General features: G+C 40.7%; 1 protein-coding gene across 4 annotated transcripts in view; it reads right to left on the bottom strand.

The window, feature by feature from the left end:
* The window catches only part of vti1a (vesicle transport through interaction with t-SNAREs 1A), a 104174-nt gene that overhangs the window by 25204 nt on the left and 57338 nt on the right, over positions 1-21632 (bottom strand). For 2 of the 4 annotated variants that reach the window (XM_027140423.2, XM_027140424.2), the window contains 2 exons: positions 18911-18981; positions 16566-16627 (listed from right to left, as the gene is read on the bottom strand). In XM_027140423.2, the coding sequence (XP_026996224.1) occupies positions 16566-16627; positions 18911-18981 (133 nt within the window). Of the gene's footprint in view, positions 1-16554; positions 16628-18910; positions 18982-21632 lie in introns of all 4 variants that reach the window. The other 2 variants (XM_027140425.2, XM_027140426.2) reach the window with 1 other exon arrangement.

Below are 21632 nucleotides of genomic sequence, written 5' to 3'. Positions count from 1 at the left end.
AAAAGTACTAAGAAACTAATCCTAAGAAAAAAGATTTCTGAAGTAAAAATAAGAGTCTACTTGGGTAAGAGAAAAAAAGTATCTAGATAAAAAAAGGCTGTTATACTTTTTATACTTTTCAGCATGGATTTTGTTTTTTTATTATTGAGTTGTCAATTATGATTAAGCATTTATGATAGCTCTTATCCATTTCCATGACGACGGTGTGAGCAGGTAGCTCAGAAAGTATGACAGTATGTGTGACCTGAATCTGAGGGGTGTACAGAAAGTGATGTGACGCAACAAACATGTCGCCACGAGCCTTGAGTTATGTTGTACCTCTATTTCACTAGACATCTGGTGATAGACAGCATTCGACAAAATCATCTGCAAAAGCATTCTACAAATATTATGTTACTGCTTCTGATGAGGACAGCAATTCCTAGTCAGAATATCAGAATCTGATGGAAAAGGACAGAAACAGAATGGCTCTTTCTCCTCAACCTGAAACTTCCCTCAAAATCCAATAAAAATCAGTGGTGCCCATTCTTCCCATCTCTCTGATTTGTTCCCGTTAAAATCGATCTGCTTATCCGCCAGATCAAAGGAGCTCGCTGCCGATGTACATTTAACCTTAGTCAGGTCCTCCCACATCATGTCTAAATATTAATGTTAATAAAGTCTCACACCCATCCTATGTCAGCCAATTACAGCATGTATTGATCTGCGCCTCTCCTGGCCAATTAAAACGGGGCCGTTATAATGCATTTAGGCACATCAAAGGGGAAGGCCATTGATTCGACCGTGGTAGCGTTTACGTTTAAGAAAGGTGGGAAAAACATTTCATTCAGCAGTATAGAGAAGAAATACTCCAGACTAGATGCAAGAGCTTGCTGGGTTGCAGCTCAATACTCAATCATTCACTCTGCAAGCTAAAAAGGCACCCACTGCTTTCCCAGTCCACATCAGCTGGGAAGTGTTTTAGGAGTGCGATCTATGCTTTAAGTATACTCAGACTCTGGACCTTGCACCATATTCAAAAAGAATTTGAAATAAAAGGAAAAGAATTGAACTTTATTGAAATATTTCACTATGGTCATTGTGACAACCAGATTTCTGATGTTAATCACTTACCAGTTAGAATAAGTGAATAACTGAAAGCTGCTTTGTGTGTCAGCCCTTTTTAGACTTTAGCACCGGCAAAGAGCAAAAGATCAAACATTTCTTACCATTTTAAACACTAGTATAAAATATATCAACGTTATGAACTGCTTCTTTGGCCAATCACCAACAGCGGTGAACCGGAACAACAGAATGTTCACTTGTTAGCTCGCCCTGTGGCCTCGTGTAAACACTAATGACTCTGCAGGTCAGCAAAAAATTACTCCACAGATTCCTGTCATCAGCAAAAGTGGCCTAATGATGCTGTTATACACTATGGTAAAGATATTGGTGATGCTTAAGCCTATATGGTGGAAAAAATAATGCCAATTTGATGGGTTTGAGCACTGAGCTGCAGTGACTGACATACAGACAGCTGAGAATGTCAAAAGATCAACCACACTTACTTACCAAGATCTAAAACTAAAACCTCACAGCGTTGTGATATCATTATGACTTAAACATGACATGCACTACGTTATCCGTTCGAAATTCTAGCAATACACTGTACATTCTATTTAAACCCGCTCTGAATAAAGGTACACAGGGGGTTTGGGGGGGGATGAATGACTCATTCTTTTAAATAAAAAACAAGACAGGCTCATAAATCAGAACCGTGGAGAAACAAACAAAAACAATGGCACACGTCTTCTGGCATTATATGATGGTCGGGGGGGGTCTCTCTCCATGGTTCAGCTTGCGCTGGCCTGGCCTTCACTGTCGCCTTTGTGTTGGTCTGAGAGGAACGGTCAGCACAAAGAACTCGTTGAGACGATGAGAACACAACCGACCTCAGAGTTCCAACCCAGATCTGCCTCCCATCCTAGCACTGCCAGATTAAGCCTATTCAGGCCTGAAGAAACACTGGCCGAGGCGGCAGAAGCTCCACAAGGAGCCATAACCAAACAAAACAAACAAAGCCCAAAGCAGGGTAAAAAGTCAATAAAGGAGAAAAACTATAGGAGATGCTACAATTGAATAGAAACCTGAGGGACAGAAAGTGTGACACTTCTGTTATGGTGTGGAAGCTGGAGAACCGAGGGGTCAACATTCCACAGTTTGTACAAATGGCTGTGAGTTGGAGTGATTTATGCTTGTAAGTGAGGTCAAGTCCTCTGAATGAGAGTCATGGCCATTGTCACAGGGCATCATCTATCAGATTGCTGAGCAGGTAAATGTGGCAGCCAAATACCGCACCAAGTGACTTATTAAATTTAGGATACAATGCAACCCGTTGTCTAAACGCATCCAGTGTCGGAGTCTGCAACATATAAACAGTTTAACCAGGCATTGGAAGAGATGATACTTTATGAAAAGAAGCTACATTTCCCACCAAGTTTTTCATTAAGTTGTTGAGGGATCTCAAAGGTTCTATGGTTTGACAAGAGTGTTCCAAATTAATATTACAATTTATAACACATAATATTCTTACAAGAATGTAACACTCTTTAAAAAGAACTATAGACTCATCCTATTTTAGCAAAGAATTTCTCAGTTTTTGAATATTGACATTATGCTGTATGTTCTTGGGGTGCCTTGCATTTGCTCTGTGTCTTGTGCTCTCCTAAAACCTATAATTAAAGATTTGTGAAAGGAAAGCAGTGTTTAAGATGGTTTATGCGAAGCCTGTCCTAAAATGCTTGACCACAAGGCAGTTTTTAGACAGGGCGCTAGGCATCCATGCCTTATTAAATAAAGACCATGCTAGTCACAGAGTCTCTCAGTGTCTGCTTATCCAGTGAGGAAACAGCTTGGCAATGTGTCTGGCTCCAGCGAGCTCATACTCACATGTGTGTGATAGACAGATATGTATTCAGGTCAGGTAAGGTGTAAGGATTTGAACTCAGTCAGCAAACAGGCTGAAGAGTGACACAGGTCTGCCAGGCCAACATGCCAACGCTCTCACAACCTCCTCCTAACATCTTGACAATGTTAGCCTCGGCGCCATCACTGCTGACTCTTCGTGAAGCCTGGCGAACAGACGGGAAGCACCGTTCAAACCAAACAAACAAAGAAGTACACAAATGCACTGACCCGGTCAGCAGAGACTGCTGAATCTGAACGTGAGGATTTGGGCTGATGTTCATTTTCGACTCTGGGCTATATGCAAACAAACAGAGCGTTCTGTTCTCCCGCTGGTTTATGAGAATTCATTTATGCATGCTGAGCAAGCTAGTCACCTGATATTAAGCATTCAACACAGCTCTTAAAGACACATACATCTGCACCCTCAGTCATTTTTAAAAAAAAATATATTTTTATACTACGTTGCTAAATACAATTTGGGCTCATTTAGTTCAAGTGAAACAAACAAACAAACGCATATGTAGAGCTCAATGTTCATTCATACATCACTCACATGAGAATTGTGGCAGCATCTGAGTGTAAGAGGATATTTAATTAAAGAGTTAAGATGCATGTGTGAGTGAAGGGCCTGTGTGTGTTTTTGTGTGTTGTGTGCGTGGGCTAAAAACCACATCCAGGTAATTACCCTAAGTTTAGAAGGTAAGAGAGAACAGAGTAGCCTTCATGACCTTAGCTTCTGGAGTGAATAAGAACATGGCACATGAACTCCAAAACAGCTCTTTCACAGCCCATTGTAAGTGATAACTCAGTTAAACTAAATAGGTTCAGCCAGAGAACAAAAGCTCTTTTACTCCTGTTTATATGCTCTCAAATTGCCAGTGTTTGTAAAAAAGATGAATCATCAAAATACCACTCCAGGGAAAGGAGAGACTGCAATGACCAGCACAGAATCTGCATCTTGTTTTTCATATTCTCATAAAAGTGTAACAAAAAAAGTTTCCTGAAGAGTATAAAAAAAAAAGGCTTTCCTAACTATAGCATCCACTCATATGAGTCAATCGAAATCGTGGCACAAAATCGTACAAAAACACTAAAGTCTTGAATGCATAAAATCCATATCTCCTTAAGGGATGAACCACTTAATAAAGCAGAAGAGGTGCTTCACTTTGGGAGCTGGCACTGCTTTGGGAGTGAGACAGGTAGTGACAGGGTGCTGTTGACCCTGGAAGTGCTAACAAATGCAATCGTCGCCAGCAGCCAGAACATGTTCCAGGGTGCAGGCAGTTCAGGGAGGAGAGGAGGGAAGTGGAAAAGACTGAAGACTGGGCTCCAGCTGGCATCGAGCCTGCTGTAGCGCCTGGACCAGCCGCCTTGCCAACCCAGACAGGCGGCCAAGGGCCAGCAGGTAGTGCCAGCTGGGAAGAAACCCTGCTGTGGAGTGCTGCACTCCAAACAAACAAAAGCCAAAACAGGCCACAGACCTGTCATTAGGCTGCGCCAAGGCCCTGGGCCTCTAATTACCACTGACTCAGGATCAGCACATACCACAGCACATTCCACACAGAGACATGCTCTGGGTCGCATAGTGCTCAAGTTCAAACTGCTGAGCAAAGTGTCATGTCTGCAGTGCAGATTTTACCTCAATCAGTGCAAGCTCCACCTGCTATATTACTCAAATCAAAACCTTCTCAGGGAAGTTGAGGAAAGTGTGAAAAAGTTTAATGTCTCAACTGGCTGAATAAAAGCTAAACAGTGTGTGTGTGTGTGTGAGTGTGTGAGTGTGTGTGTGTGTGTGTGAGTGTGTAACTTCTTGAATGACTATGTCTCCATAATTCAATAGTCTTCACTTAAATTGGGGCATTTTTTGGTTTGGTCAGGCTCAGGCCATTTACAGCTCAACTAAACATCCAATGACAGGGAGAAACTCGGCACTTAAAGGGACCATCCCTAACAACCATGCCTCTGCTTGGACACTGTCTCTATTGATCTGTCTCTCCATCATAAACTATCAGCATTTTGTACCTTTCTTTTTCAAATACAGAAATGTGCACATGATTCATTCTAATAAACTATCATCACAATTAAGCATAAGATGCTCTTCTTTTAAGCGTAAGATGTTCTATTTGTCATGGAATTCCATTCTGTATGTTACAAAAAAAAAGAAAAACATAAAAGACAAAGGCTCAATCAGATAAAGCATGTCGCTATAGGCTGTCCACTGGGGAGTTTAAGGACATGCTCTATCATTAGTTTCAGCCAATACTCGCATTTAGACAGACAGCACAACCTTGCTTTGTTTTCTGTCAAAGACAAAAGATAATGTGTGAATGTTATCCGCTGTCAGTGAAATATTGAGAACAAAAGTACAACAGCAGCCTTAACAAGCATATGAGGTGGGCTATAAAGCCTTTATTTGCCTCAGGGCCTTCAGCATGTGGTAGCACACAAAGAAAGCCTGTCACCTGACATTGAGCATTCTATGGAGACAGTTGTTAATTTAAAGACAAACAATAAAAGGAGGATAAGTAGCAGCTGTGTGTTTGTGATTGGAAGTAAGTAAGGGAATAAAGTCAACATTTCTGTTTTCTCACTTTCACTTTGAATCATCTGCTCCATTCGGAGGCTCGGTTAGAGAGCTGTGAGCCCATTAGCCAGTCCTACCTCATATCCTTTCGAATTCATTCATCTAAGGAAGGTCTAATAATACTGAAACTAAAGCGGGCAAGCTCAGAGGATACTTAAAGCAGACATGATCCAATACACAATCTGAAAGCTGAAGATCCAGTCTCTCCCGGCTCAGTGAAGGAGACAGGAAAAATGTAGATGACCATCATGGTGACAAGTGTCTGTACTGGCCTGTTAATTCAGAAAACTCCCCCTTCTATATTAACATTTAGACTGGTAGTGAGTTTCCATGATTTCTAGGCGTTATGGCTTTGGACCTTTTGGGTTCAAAAACCTACAGCTTCAACTATCCTCAACCAGAACCAGGAAATAAACTTCACACTACAAAAGGCAGTATTGTACCTGTAAAGGATGATGAGGGTGAAAGTGTCACTCCGACTGCACATTTATCACCTGCAGAAGCAGCAGTGTTGAGTGGGCTTTGTCAGATACACTCTTCAGAGTGATTTATGTTCAAAACACACACTTGACTCCTAATAAACTGACTACGACACAAAGTCCACGTGTCAAACTCAATCTCTACCTGGGTGACACTGGCAGTTCCGTGTACTCACAAAGGGGCATGGAATAAAAGGCTAATGTGGTTCTGTAATAGAATTCAGGCTCTTAAATCAGAACAGCTAACAAATACAGAATATTCACCACTAGGTAAAAAAAAGTAATATAATTCGGTATTTTGTATGAACAAACAGTATTAAACTATTAAATCAAATGACAAATGTGTTCGTTTGGAAACGATAAAACCTGTTCACAATGTTGCGAGTGTCTGTGCTGTTGTTACCGTGCTATTTGGAGGCCACTTATACTTTATGCTACATTTGGTCATGTTTCTGTTTCAGGTTTACCTAAATGGAGATCATCCAAATTTAAGTGTTCTTATTATCATAATTTTGTACGTAGCTATGCTTGTAGCTACAAACCTCTGCAGGCCGGGATACTGAAGTGCATTAAGTAGTGCATTCTGCAACTAAACAGATTTTAGTCTTCGAAGATTCATACTGTAGCTTCAGCTATGACAGATGCTATAAAAATAAATAAATAAATAAAAACCTGTGTCCTTCAGTAAATTGTGAAGAGAGAGAATGCCTGTCTGTGGCTACTTTTTAGTATTGCTAATTTTGTTTTAAAACTCCCAGGTTATTGACCTCGCTTGAGAAGTCATGTATAGTAATACACCACATTTCTATACCTCATCAAGTTGCTGCTATTACATAAGTGTATATATGTTTACTTGAACCCTCGTTGTTTACAAATCTCTACTTTCACACAATGTACTGTATAATATACAGAATTCACACCGGTCTGCTATTTTGTGTATTTGTCCTGTAGTCTTTTGTATTGTCTTTTGTCTCACACTGTTTTCACTAAGGCCCCGTTCACACTGCAGGTAAAAGTGGCCCAAATCCGGAGTAGTGTGAACACTCAAATCTGGCCCAGATCTGATTTTTTCCAATGTGGCCGCAGTGTGAACAGCCAAGGCGAATTTGATGCGTTTTTACGTCAATCTACATCGACATTTGTCAGAATCATGCGCCAGCTAAAAATTATAATTTATTATTTTTTTTGCGCCGGCGAAACCGTGACACAAACATGACTGGTAACGTGTGTTTTAAGAGTGTTATATAAAGTGGTTACGTGAACCAGCTCATAATGTTTGCATTGAATACATCACATTATAGCATTACAAGATATGTTTGCTTGCACCATGATACAATACTTCCTCCATAACCTCACCAACATTTTTAGCGCAACTGCGTGCTGCGTGTGATGTCATTGTTATTGTTCGTTTGCGTATGCGGGTCAGTTCGAAACAGCAAACAGTTCACACTGGTATCTGATATAGGCCACATTTTAAAAGGTAATGTGAACAGCCAAACAAAAAAATTCAGATCTGAGCAAAATATCCAAATTAAGACTTGCAGTGTGAACGTGGCCTAAGCTACACACGATGCACTTAATGCGGTTAGGACAACTTACTCCAAGTTCTTAGCTCTGTGTTGCTTTACTGTATGTAGCTTTATGCCATTTTATGTAGCACTATGGTACTGAATTTATTTTTATTTTTTTATTTCACTATATACTATATTTAACTATATATGGTTGAAATGACAATAAAAGCTTCTTGACTTCACTTGACACTGTAGCAAACTTCTACAGCAACCCTGCCCAAAATGATTATCCTCTCTCCAACTCTCAATGCATCTTATTCATGTTCTTTGTTATGTGCTATACAGGACACTGATTAAAACACTGTGATAAGTGCATTCCAGGTGCTCTAAGTGTATTACAGACCAAAGAGTGTCCAAAGGTCAGAGGAAGAGACATACAACAGAGGGAAGGTCGTGAAGTGATGGCAGGCCTTGGTGGCAATAATAAGAAAAATGGCTTCACTCTCTCTAGATGCAAGACTGTGACAAAGACATTGTGTACATGGCCACACAGACCAGGGCGATCGGAACACGACTATTGAAATTACTGACAGTCCCAGAAGAACGACGTGATGGGTTCTATTTTCTACAGGATTCCTAGAAGTCCCTATTATCTATTTAACTTGTGTGTTAATGGGATTGATTTAGAAGAGAAGAAACAAGAAAAAAAAAGAAACTGAAAGAGAAAATCCAAGCAAGAGAATAGATGCTCCATGCCGTCACCTCATTATTTCCTTTCCTGACAGATGCCCAAGCTCACTCTTTCTCTGAATGGGTTATCACACACACACTACACAAAGACCCAGAGCTTTAAACCTACTATTGCATTTTGTGCGAGGAAAAAAAAATAAAAATCACCTGTAAACTGAACAAACAAATTCAGGCATAAAAATAGATGTCATTTTTGCATACTTGGCCTGTATCAGATTCTTCTTCCGGCTTGTAGCAATTATTTGTGTCCAGTCGTTCTAACAAAAGCATCATTACTGCCTTTGCCATTTTTTATTTTTTTTAGTTTTATCACTGCTTGTATATATATCTGTCAGTAGCCTTTTTTCCTCTGTCACATAGTGTTTTTAAGCTACACTCATATCCAAGAATTGATTTACCTCATGCTATTCCAGGGTCATTGTGATGTTCAGTGCCTTAACAGCAACAGACACTACAGAAGCCCACATTCATGCAGGTTGCAAAGAGATCCTCCCATGTTGTCAATCAAAAGTTGAGCTCCGTTCCTCTTTCTCACTGCTCCTGCTGGGGAATCATACAGGAGTCCTGTATGGCGACAGCTGCCCGACTCCAGATCAAACACCGCGCTGCCCTCGGAGTGACACGGCAGCCACTTCAAGAGCTACACAGTCACTGATATGAAAGCGCCAAGAAACACCTTCTCCAGGACAGAGGAGACAAGGACGACTACACCACCACCTCAGTGTCACCCACACACTGACCCTGCCGAATTAAAAAATGATAGTGACAGGATGAGACAAAGACCAAACAGGATCTTTTTTTTTTCTTCCCTTTTTCTTTTCTACCCCATTGGCTGCACACGTTAGTAAAATCGCCAAGCTTGAATGGCAAATTATACGGAGGATGGCTAATCCTATACTTGTTTTAATTATATCCTTTAATCAGAATTTTGAAACGAATCACACACGGTGATGGAAAGCGTAATAGAGCCGAGGACAGTTATGTCAGCACCCGTTCCTTCAAACGAATGCATTCCTAATCTAAAAGCATAGCACTTCTCCCCTGTCAGAACCGGCTTCCTCTGAAGCGTAGGCTTGTTTGTGCTGCTGCTGCTGTGTGAGCTTTCTCCAAAGCTAGCGCTCAGCACACACTAATAGGAGAAGGAAAGACACAGAGTTTAGGTGTCACCATTATCTGTATGGCTCTCAGCAGCAGGTAATGAGGCTGAGGCGTGCATGCTACAGGGGCTCATCCAGAGGTCTGTCAACAACCCATCAGCCTGCCACACACAAACACACACCCCAAACAAATGCATGAACGTGCATAGATCTTGCATTCATAGTATAGACAATGTGCATATACACACCATGAAACAATCTTAAATACGACCGATTGTCTAACATGGACAAGATGTGCTACGGTTTGTCTCTGGTTCTGTAAACAGGCTAAATGTTACATCTATTTTGTAAATCTCACTGTTTATGATGTGGTCCATATAAGCTGGCTCATGTGATAGAGATAGTGAACACAGACAAACTTCTATTCAAACAAAAGACTAAGCTGGAACATAAGAAGTAAGATTAAGATAAAGAATGACAAATGTAAGAAAAGCCTGAACTTCAAGTAACATTCCGACTTTGGTTATTGGGCATAAATCAGTAGCAACTTTAGCCAAGAGACCAAAACTGTACAGACATTAACCAAGAACTGCTATTTCCACTCTAAAATGTTTCCTAGCTCGATGCACGCTTGTCCGACATAATTTCATTGTCTCCATATGATGTAACACTAACACAAAAGCCGGTGATGTTTTTCATGGATTATATTGCATTACCACACCTATCAACCCTACATTAGTGTCTGCATAATAAAATAGTCTGGTATCCTAGCTAAAGTGACACAGATACATGAAGTAAACATACGATTTGATGTCTGACCGAGAATTTTCTTTAATGTACTGTGTAAAAGCCTTAAATGAAAGAAAAAAAAAAATCATAGAAAAGTCAAGTACACATACAGTACTTGAACTCTGTAATTAAGCACTTTCTGCACAATACGTTTCTTATAATCTCAAAGTTCAGGGCCAAAAATAAATCTGACAAAAGTCAAGTGTGAAGAGGGCACAGTTTGTTTGGGGAGCAACAGACTGGTGGTGTATGTCAGCTCCAGACATTATGAGTGAAATGATGTGAGAGTCGAGATGCTCTACATTTCTGCTGTCTAAAATAAACCTGACAGGCTGCATTCCAAAAGTGTACTAAACACCCCACAGTCTAAAAGGCCTGGCTAGTCTCAAGGCACACGTGAAACTGGAGATGCACCTGCTCACTCACACACACACACACACACACACACACACACACACACACACACACACACACACACACACACACACACACACACACACACACACACACACACACACACACACACGACTACTTTTTCAGTTGTCCACAGAATAGATATTAGATTATAGTTTGTTGTTCTGCTGCTTCGGTTGCCTTCGCTACAAGAAAAGAAAACAAACAGTAACAGATAGAAAAAAAAAGCTGCTGTAAACTCCAGCCTTACATCTTCAACATGATGCAGGTACATAAAACACTTTAGCACTGTGACTCGTGTCACTCTGATCATGCAGAGTAGGAATGAAAATGTAATATAAATACATTATTTAGAATGAACAGATATGTTCAGAGATATGTTTAAATTGTTTTACTGTTCTTTTTTTCTTCTATCAATAGTTTGCCCCAGTAGCCTGATTTCCCTCAAAAGCCCAACAGGTATTATAATGAAAAAGACCCATTTGGACTCACAGCAGCACTGCACTCCAGCTTTATAGTTCATTCTGATAGCATATCCATATCTGCAATGTGAGAAACCAAAAAAAACTAAAGCAAATGTAATAACGTATTATTAGGTGGATATTATTGCATTATAAATATAATCAATCAATAGCAGACTCATTTGGGGGGGGGGGGGGAGTCATTGTTTTGAAAGATTTCACAGTGCACACAGTCACATAAGATAAAAAGCTTGTCAAAAAACTGCAGACGGCATCTGGTTGAAACCAATTATGAACTCAAGTGAAGCGGCTGAGGAACGGTAGAAGTTCAGGAGTTGAATACATTTCTGCATTTTTTTTATTTGCATGATTGCAGAAACAAATGCTGCTCTTCGGCTTGTTTGACTTTAAAACACATAACTTCACTGGCATCATCCATCTAATAGTTTTATAGTCCAAGACCCTAAAAATGTTTCATTGGATGGTGGATCATTGGTACTGTAGCACTAGATGGATTGACTGCATACAAGCTTCCATTTAAATAAAAGCTTATGCTGAAGAAATATTTCAGTTCATTTTAAAGGTGAATTCAAACCATCCGGTAAAGTGATTATACAGAGTATGTTATTGACCTCGAGAAAGAATCATTTGAAACTTGTGGATTTCCTAAAATCTTCGGTTTTGCGTGATCTACTGGTATTACAGAGACCCACTGCACAAACAGATCATTTTTCTAACCTCATCACATACACTTTTTTTCAGAGCTTGAGATACTGAAGGTTGGCCTACATACAAAATCAGATTAAATACTACATTCGTTTACAATTCTGAAAAGATGTCGATAGCAAAGCCCTGTATCTGAGGAAGTGGAGGAAGGGAAGCCTTGCCCCTGCCACTCAGCCAGACAGACTCCTCCTTCCCTTACTCTAGTCTGATGACAAGATGTTTCCTATAACTTCTCCAAAGGAGGATGAAAACTAAATAAATAAAAGAATAAGACTGAAAGAAAAATCGCATGCTGAACTATAATTTGTTATATCTTTCAGCTCCAATTAGAAATAATATCAAATCTTTTTGTTCGACTTCACAACAAGACTTCAAGAGGGCCCCATGACTCCCTCCATTTGCATCCCCACACAGCCCACTGCTGCTCCTGAATCCCATTAATTATATGACCTAGATAGCTGATAGTTAATATTCCAGGCTGGGAGAGAGACTGCAAGCCAACAGAGTGGAAGTCTAAATTTGGAGATCTTCAGGACATCAGAGCTCCCCACAGTAGATGCTTTTTCTGGGGTGCTCTCTTTGATCTTCTTTCTCTTGACATTGTTTGCAAATGTCTGTATAATGGGACCGGCAAACACGAGAACAGAGTCGCACACAAGTTTTCAAAAAGGTCTTTCTCCACCCACCTCCCGGTTCTGTCATCAAGCCGTAACGATGATAATTCTCACTGTACTGAGACAGAAGGTGAGGGAGAGAAATCAGATTGGTGGTAAGGTGACAGCGAGAGCCCTGACAGAAACACCACATTCGGTCCCACAGCCACCTCCACCTAGGGACTGGAAGCAAATCAAGGTATCTGTGCAACGTATTCAAGATTCAAAATTGAGAGATAAAACTATCTGTGCTTATGATCTTCAGATTCAAGTGCGTCTCTGAGGTGGCTCAAGTAGGACTTCAAAACTACATCAATCCTGAAAGAAACGTTTGTGCCAACTTACTGAACATAATAAAAAGTATGTGTGTGTGTGTATATATATATATATATATATATATATATATATATATATAAATATAAGAGAGGCATGAGAGAGAGAGTGAGAGAAGTATAATAAACTTGTAATAATAAATGATTTTGTAACATAACCGAGTGTATTACGAAAGGTCTTATTCTGTTGTTCCTTCAAAAATGAAAAAAAAAAACAAAAAATAGTGCTTCAGTAAGAGGCAGAAATATCTAGTGAAGAGCTGTTGAACAAATTCAGATTTACATTTCAGAATAAACAGTGATGTTGATAATGGTTATAATGTCAAGAAGAAAAAAAAATCATTCATACTGTTATAAACTATTACTCCACACATCCAGACCAGCAGTGAACACTGAATTTGGATATGAGTGCCTTCTAATTCTGTACAGTGAGCCTGTTCTGCGTATTGCCACAAACAGAGCCGACATTAGCGGTGGCACTTTGCTGGTTTTAAAGTCAATAATATCCTGAGGCAGTAACAATAATCACCCCAACAGTAGTGTTAGGCTAAAGCTTAATTTTGCCCATTTCCACATATAGTATACACTCTACAAGTGGTACACGGTGATGCTTTATCCGCACAGTGTACTTCATGTCCAACTGAACACCACCAGGGTTAAGCCACAAAACAAATGTCTGTTATGAATAAAACAAAGTAAAAGTCATTTCAGTAAATTGAAGTAATTGTGGTATGTTAGTGCCCACCTATGAAGGTAGTGGTAAGACCACACACACACACACACACACACACACACACACACACACACACACACACACACACACACACACACACACACACACACACACAAACACACGCTGATCTCTTAATCAGCGTCCAGTCAGGCTGTGGGCTTCTCTGAAGACTGTGGCATGGCTGCTGTAAGCCAGAGCATGAATATGGAGCTCTTTCGCGGTGCGGGGCTTGCTTATGTTTTCTGTCTGATATCTCTGGCCCATTCCCATTTCAAAGGAAGGTCCACCCAGGGGTTTGACTTTTTGATCTGGGCTGGCGACAGACTCAACCACCTGCATGCTCTATCAGGCTCTGGCTTGGCACGATCCCCTGCTGACCGCTCAGAGTGGAGGAGCTGGGCACTAAGCACACTGTGACCTCTCTCTCTCCATATCTATTTCTCTCACTCTCTCAGAGAGGCCCTTGCTCTCATTTTGGACAATTTTTTGCAGGAGACAGAATCTGTGCATAGCTGGGATGGCTGTGATAAGTCTTTCTGCAGTCGTTCAATCCTGCTGCCATTTTGCTATCTCACAATATTCGTTTAATGAAACCATGTGAGTAAACCTACACAGTTAGAATGATGACTTGGAAAAGTTATAAAGACGGAGATCTGCAAGAGCGAGATCTGCGTCTAAATGTGCGAGACGATCAACTTTTGTTTAGAAATTTCTTCGGTCACATTACACGTTTTAGTCTGGAATCCTCACTTGTACTGAATGTACATCATTCAGAGACTTCACAAGATATGAGTCCAAGATTACATTTAATCAGGGTTCACACGTTTTTTTTTCTGCTCCTCAGTCCTCTCCGATTTCTTTGAAGCACTGATTGAATTGAGCAACTGGGCATTAAACTATCAACCATCAAGGCAAATGTTTTAATTGATATGATTACTCTTTAATGATATTATGATTTCTATAAGCAGGCATTAGCATTAAAAGTTAATGGGATGACTGTGACCGTGACAATATAATTAAAACCCTCAGGAGTTGCGATGCTCAAATGAATAATTTACAGTGAGGGGGGGGAGTGAGGGGGTTACACAACCCGACACAGCCGTGACGGAGACGAGGAAAAGGAAGAAGTGCAAGACAGGAGCTCTGCTTTCCCCGTGCTGGCATTAATGCCTTTGATTACAGGCCACACTGTTAGTGCAAATTATTTGGGTAGTGTCCCTATTAAACCCTGAGCCTTTTGGGATACATGCTTAGTGTTTGATGCAGTGTAAAGTGTTCAAAACAGAGAATCTACAAAAAGTCTGCCAGAGAAGGAGGAGGACAGAACACGTCACACATCTCCTCGACTATCTTTAAACTTGTGGAGAAACAGGAATGCGTGCAGGCCCACGATGCACTAATGGCTCGCTTGCTTTGGGTTTGTAAGCTATTAAAAGAGGAGCGTGAGTGTATGGAGACATGTACACATTTCTCTTCAGAGTGGTAAACATGTGGACTCGCGTGGCCGTCACTGGCTCCATCTTGTAACAATATTTACAACTTTTTATCACGGAATGGTAATGTCCTCGTCTCACCGCAGTGCTTTTCAAAACCACCTCATGGCAAACAAATCCTGCAGTGTGTGAGTGAGTTTATCTGTGTGGACTCTTCAGAACATCAGAGTTTGTAGTAGAGATTCTTTTCACATAAAATACCACTTTTGCGTGTTAATACACTGTATGAATTACAGTAGATTTGAAAATGGATGTTGCGTTAAGGAGGAAAATTACATCGATGGAAAAAAAAACCCATTGTATTAATCAAACACAGAGACATTTAGGAAGTCGGCAGTGAGTGAGTGCAATGTGTGTGTGTGTTTTTTTTCTTCTTTCCTCCTCACTATAAATGACATTGAATAGCAGAGGAGGTTTAAAGAATGAGCGCTTAATTTGCTTGCTTTCAGAGAGCCGGGAGAGGGGAAAAAGGCGTGCAGGGCCGTCATGCAGAAAGGCAGCAGGCACGAGCATGGCAGCGCGTGGCAAAAAGCTCATAAATCCTGATTTGAGCCGGCCTGAGCCGGCAGCCACGCTGCGCCACTACATTTCTTAAATGCTATGTCTGATTAAGTCTTCCCATTAGGTGACAGCTGAACTTTAACATTAATATGATAATATTGAAATAAGTGGTGTTATTTACTTAGCGCCGGGGTGGGATGAAGGGAGGGGGAGAGGGAGGGGTGCCGAAGGGAGGCGGGGGGTATGATGAATGATTTCTGGACAGCTCTTGTGACACCAGGCAGCCGCAGCCTCTCTAATGAGACTTGACAAAATGGAGACATATGCAGAAATATTGGTTACAGTCTACGTCCCCGACAACCTCTCTCTCTCTCTCTCTCTCTCTCTCTCTCTCTCTCTCTCTCTCACTCACTCGCTCGCTCACTCACTCTGTGTGCCGGACCTGATTGTCTACAACCACTGAAGCATCTATTTCAATTGGCACTTCCTTCCTGGCCCCAGGATTTTAAATTTAGCTGGTGTCATTTACATATTAGTCTTAATCAAAAAAGAAAAAAGAAACAAAACCTTACCGTCACGGTTCAGGGACAAGCGCAAAGGCACTTTATAAAATGGAGATGTGACAGATGAGTAAATTCTGTGTGAGCATGCTTGACGCTGTATGTGTGTGTGTGTGTGTGTGTGTGTATGTGTGTGTAAAAGGTAAGTCAGGGAAAAGGGGATATAAGAGAGATAGCATATAACTGTTTATGAAAGAAAGTATTTGCATATTGTTCTGATTACTTGAGAAGTATCATACAGGGACAATACCTTTATAATGTCAAAATGTGAAACAGACACAGGGGAGCCAGACTGCCAGGCTGCTAACGCAAATAGGTAAATATTTTAGGATTATTTTCATACAGGCAAAAGTGCCACAGCTTTCAGTGAGATACTCTGATGCTAAACTGTTTCCGTTTATTCATACATGCTCACCTGGAATGTGTTTTGTACATATGTTCACGTGTATATTCTCATGCATTAGACAGGACAAGACCGATAGTTCACACAGTTCCATAAAGGGGCAGTAGATACATGGTCCCTACCTTCCTCTTACCTTCTCAGCATGCCAGACAGGATACGGGAGCTCTTGCCCAAGTTCGCATCAGTCTCCCTCAACTGGAAACAAAAAGTAAACAGTCCATATAGGTGTCACTAAAGTCACATAGTTATGCTCAGAGAACATGAAGAAACAAGATGGTACCAAATGGGTTGTTTGAGTGTTTCTTTCGTCCTGGGATTTTCACACACAACAGTCTCTCGAGGTTACACTGAATTAAGAAAATCCTGTGAAGAGGGTCTGCAGGCTGTAAACCCATCACCCTCAAGGTTTGATGCTGTGTACCTGCTGAGATGCTTTTCTGCCCACCACTGTTATAAAGTGTGAACTATATCTTTCCTGGCAGCTCGCCCACTTTTCACAATCTGCCCACTTTTCTCTGACCTCTCTTTTCAACAAGGCATTTCCAGTCACAGAAATGTCGCTCAAACAATGTCATTTTTCCCCCCCGTGCCATTCTAAAAAAACTCTAGAGACTGCTGCATGTGAAAATCAAAAGAGAGCTGCGGTTTATGAAATACTAAACCGGCTCTTACCAAATTCTATGCCACAAAGTGAAAGAGATCTGTCTTTTCATCACCTCACTGTTTGAAGTAAACATGAACTGAAGCTTCTGGCCTTCTATCTGCATGATTGTATGCATGGTCCTGCTGTTATATGATTGGCTGATTACATATTTGCATGAACAGGTGTACAGGTGTTCTAATAAAATGAGAGTGTGTGTTTGTGTGTCTATATCTGTAGATAGATAGATAAAAGTTCACACATTCATAATATATTTAATTGATCCTGTCAGACAATGGAATAAAGGTGTGATATCCACAGGCCAATTCTCAATGTTTGTTTTTTTTTCTTTCAGTACTTTATGTGGCTCTCATAGAGTGATAGATGTGTGACCTCCTTGTCTCTGGAGGAATGTGTACGAGTGAATATATGTGCGTGTGTATTTAGGAATGCTGATGCTGCTGTAGAGGAGAAATCAGATATTTGATGCAGGAGGTCTTCCAGCACAACGGCTGCTCTCTCCTAACACACAGCAGGGTGCCTCTCCGCTTTACTCTCCTGCTCTAGCTCTCTAGTAACCTCTGTGTGCGTGTGTGTGTGTGTGTGTGTGTGTGTGTGTCTTGTTCAGAGGCATAAGAGCGAAAACAAATGAGGTTTTTGCGTTTTGGGACATGGCACAGGTTAACAATTATAATCAGACCCAGAAGGAACACTATATTCTGAAACCATGCAAGACCAGTACATATCATGAAGCTGTGTTTATGAGTATCTGTAGATCCATTAAATTTGTTCTAATCTCTCTGATGTGCCCTCTTATGCAGAGCGGTGTTTCACATCGTGCCCTCCCCGCACCGGATTATTTTTTTTTTTGCCCAACAAAATGCCTTTAAAGTGTAAGAGGCTAGTTGAGGCTCCGGGGAAGGAAGGCTATTCTCTACAGACAGCAGACCTTTGAAAGGAAATGTTTTATTTCCTTTGAAATGGGCTAGCAGCCCAACTGCCATGTTGTGGTCTTTAAGCATCCTTCATAAGGGCCATCGGAAAGGCCCCTGACTGAGCACACTAAACCTGGGGGGTTGGGACACAGCACTCCCATACGGAAAGAACAAGGGAACAAAAACTTTTGAAAGAGGGGTAAATAAAAAAATGACAAAAAAAAAAATTAAACGGAGAGAGAGAGAGAGAGAGCGAGAGAGAGAGAGAGAGAGAGAGAGAGAGAGAGAGAGAGAGAGATGATGAAAATACGAGAATTAAGGCCATCACACTGACCAGTATGATGGACAGCAGAATGCTTTCCACACTGGAACAGTTAGGACTTTACAAGCATAGTTACGCAGTTACTAATTTATAGCCCCGTAGCTTAAATGTCAGTGTGTTAACAAGCTAAAGCCAGCCAAAGTGTTAGACTTTGTTTCAGTATTAATTTACAATTCACCCAAAAGAAGACGAGAGGCTCTGGAAATACCCTAGTACATACTCTTCCTGCTCACTATGTAACCATTTAGACAGGCTTACATCATGCATGCCATTATTGCATGGGACAAGCTAACTATAAATACATCTTATTAACGTAGTGCTGCTTGATCAAATGACCTATTATCTGTGCTGTACAGTACATACTGTCAACCGCTGCAGTGACAAGACTATGTTAATGCACTGTGAGATAGAGGGAGGAAGCAAAAAGCAGCCCTCTGCCCATCACTGACATCATTTATGTCCTGTTTGCTAATGTGTGATTTGCAGTGCTTAACACTTTTTTCTTAGTATCTAACCAGTGCAGCAAAATGTAAAAAAGTTGCACTGACTGGACTGGTTTTTGCATGTACATGAACACTCACCCGGTCCCTGGATCTCTGGATCTTCTCACGGTCACTGTTCAGATTGGATAGAATCTCCTGACCTATTTGTTCTGCAAAAGACAAAAAAAAAAATAGGAAGAGCGTGAGAAGCCTCCAATATGTTCCTCATGACCACCCCACATATTCCTAATAGTGTTTAATTACAATTCACTGAGGGCCTGTTGTAACATTATGCCTAGTACAATGAATGCTTAACAGAAACACTTCCACATAGGTTTTTTCCCCCCAGAACTGCATTTTGCTTCTGCAGGGACCGTAATCATGAAGTTAAATAAATAATGCAAGCTGTATAAAGGACAAATACATTACATGTCCAAAAGTTCATGGACATCTTGCAATCTCACACATATGTATTTATTGAGTATCAATTTCCAGATTTAATCCCTATTTGCTGTTATAATGTCCTCCACGCTTCTGGGAAGGCTTTCCACTAAAATTTGTAGAGTGGCTGTGAGTATTTGCCATTCAACCACAAGAGAATTAGTAAGATCAGTCACCAGCATAAGCAATGAGGCCAGTTGGTATTCCAGTTCATCACAGTTCACTCAAGTTCTTCCGCTTCGTCATTAAGGCACGCACTTCCTGCACAGGAATGCTGGAGCTACACCAATAAAGGGAAATTACAATGCTACAGCATATAGTTTATTAGAAAGTCTTCCAAATTTGTAGGGACAGTTTCTAAAAGACACCACACATGATGGTCAGGTGTCCACAAACAATTTACCATATAATGTACAATTCATAACATGGTAAATGTTCAAGAACCATGAACAAGGAGAAGTAGTTTGCTTTGTGTGTATATAATGTAGCTCCTTAAACCAACGGGACACTCACATACGTACTTCACCACTTGTATAAAAGCAAACGTTGTATTGTAAACGGCCTCTGCTTAGCCGGTCAAGTCACACCACCACTTTATTATAAAATAATAAAATTATAATAATATCACAGGTTAGCTAAATGTATGCTTTTAAGAAACTGGGTAAGAATGTCGGCATACTGAATATGACTGTATGTACAACATTAAAGAATGGCCAAGCTCTACCCAAACAGATCTTATTTTAGAAAGTGGACCTGTACTGAAGCAGAAACCGTGGCCCAGGATGTAAAATCGGGACCTGGTTCCTCCAGAGGAAATGGATCTAAACTTAAAAAAAGCCTTGCAGCGAAATGAGGTATAAAATTAGGAGTGCTCAGCAAAAGACACGTGAAGTCAGACATGCAACAGAAACGCTCTACTCCCTTATAGTTTGGGGACAATGCAATGATCATTTTGCTCTGATGCAGACAAAATTTGAGAGGTTTTTTTTTCCTCTGAAACTCAACATAGATGGAGGCAGATGTTGCATTTCTACTTATTAACATATGCTTCGTGTACTGGAGCTGTGAGGCAAAGGTTTTAACTGTGATTTGTTTCAAGGCCAGTGAAGGGAGCCTAATTAAAATTCTGAACCAAAATGCTTTGGAATCACAAACTAAACTTACAGTAAACACTTTGAGTGCTGCTCACTAACCCTCGCAAACTCCTACCATAATCCCAACATGAATTTTGTTGGCTGAAGCTACTCAGCGCATGCAATATTGAGGAAACCATTTCCCATCAAAATTCAGCTCATCTGTCACCAATATACACCGATTTATTTACATTTAGCAAACATGCAGAACACGGCATCTGACAATGTCATCAGCAGTCACTGTCATGTGCACATCCTATGGGTCATGGAAAACAATAAACAAAACCCTACTTCTATTCTTCTTATCCAAAAAAAAAAAAAAAAACTGCTGCGAGTAGACATTAGCGGTTTGGAGAGGAGGAGGGGGGAGAAGAGAAGTGAGGAATCTTTGCAAGGATCAAAGTGAGCCTTTCAAATGCACCAAACAATTGTAAGTAAACAACACACTCATGGCTGGATTGCATTACACAGGTGCAGCATTCAAAGAGCAAGTATGCATGCTCAGGACACAAAACACAACCAAAAGCGCTGCATCTACCTGCTTAGAAACCGACACATATAGACAAATATATGAGAGACAGAGAGGTCAAAGCCGTAGAGGAATTGAGAGCCTGTGGTCATGCATATATGTCTGCACCTTCATTAATTTCTATTCTGAGTGCGGACAGATTGAAGGATATCCAGATTAGATAGAGCAGCCAGACAGATATGTGACCGATAGGCAGATTAAAAGAGTGAAGAGCGATATTAATAACCATCATAACAGCAGCTAGTCAACAAGCCGCAGACAAACGGCTGTGGTCGAGGGTGGAAAGCTTCTGTAAAGAAAATTAAGCACTGCTATCAGTCTCTGTCCAAGAGAGTGCCTTAAAACAAATGAGAGTGACCCCCAGGGCTCAAAAGAATGCTGCAATCTTTCTGATAGTCAGACTCATGAAAAAGGACAGTAGCTCTGACGCTGCTACCGATGATGGATGAGACCCATGGGCTGAAGGAGAGAAAGTACAAACAAAAATAATTCCATCAGGGTGAGAAATAGAGAAATACACAGCAATGGAACCAGAAATACCCACACACACACACGCCCATAACCAGTAACACGTATCATCACCAGTATCGCTCTACTTGATAGACTCGATTGACTTCTAAGTAAGGGAACTTAACACCAATGTCTAAAACGCTTTAATAACCTTTATTACATTTCTCAGTTATGAAAGCTTTAGAAATGGAAATTACTGGTAAAAAGA

This window comes from Tachysurus fulvidraco, chromosome 8, assembly GCF_022655615.1.
Source record: "Tachysurus fulvidraco isolate hzauxx_2018 chromosome 8, HZAU_PFXX_2.0, whole genome shotgun sequence".
NCBI classification, from domain to species: Eukaryota; Metazoa; Chordata; class Actinopteri; order Siluriformes; family Bagridae; genus Tachysurus; species Tachysurus fulvidraco.
Note: the sequence above shows the minus strand (reverse complement) of the source record. Positions and strands in the feature narration are given on the sequence as shown.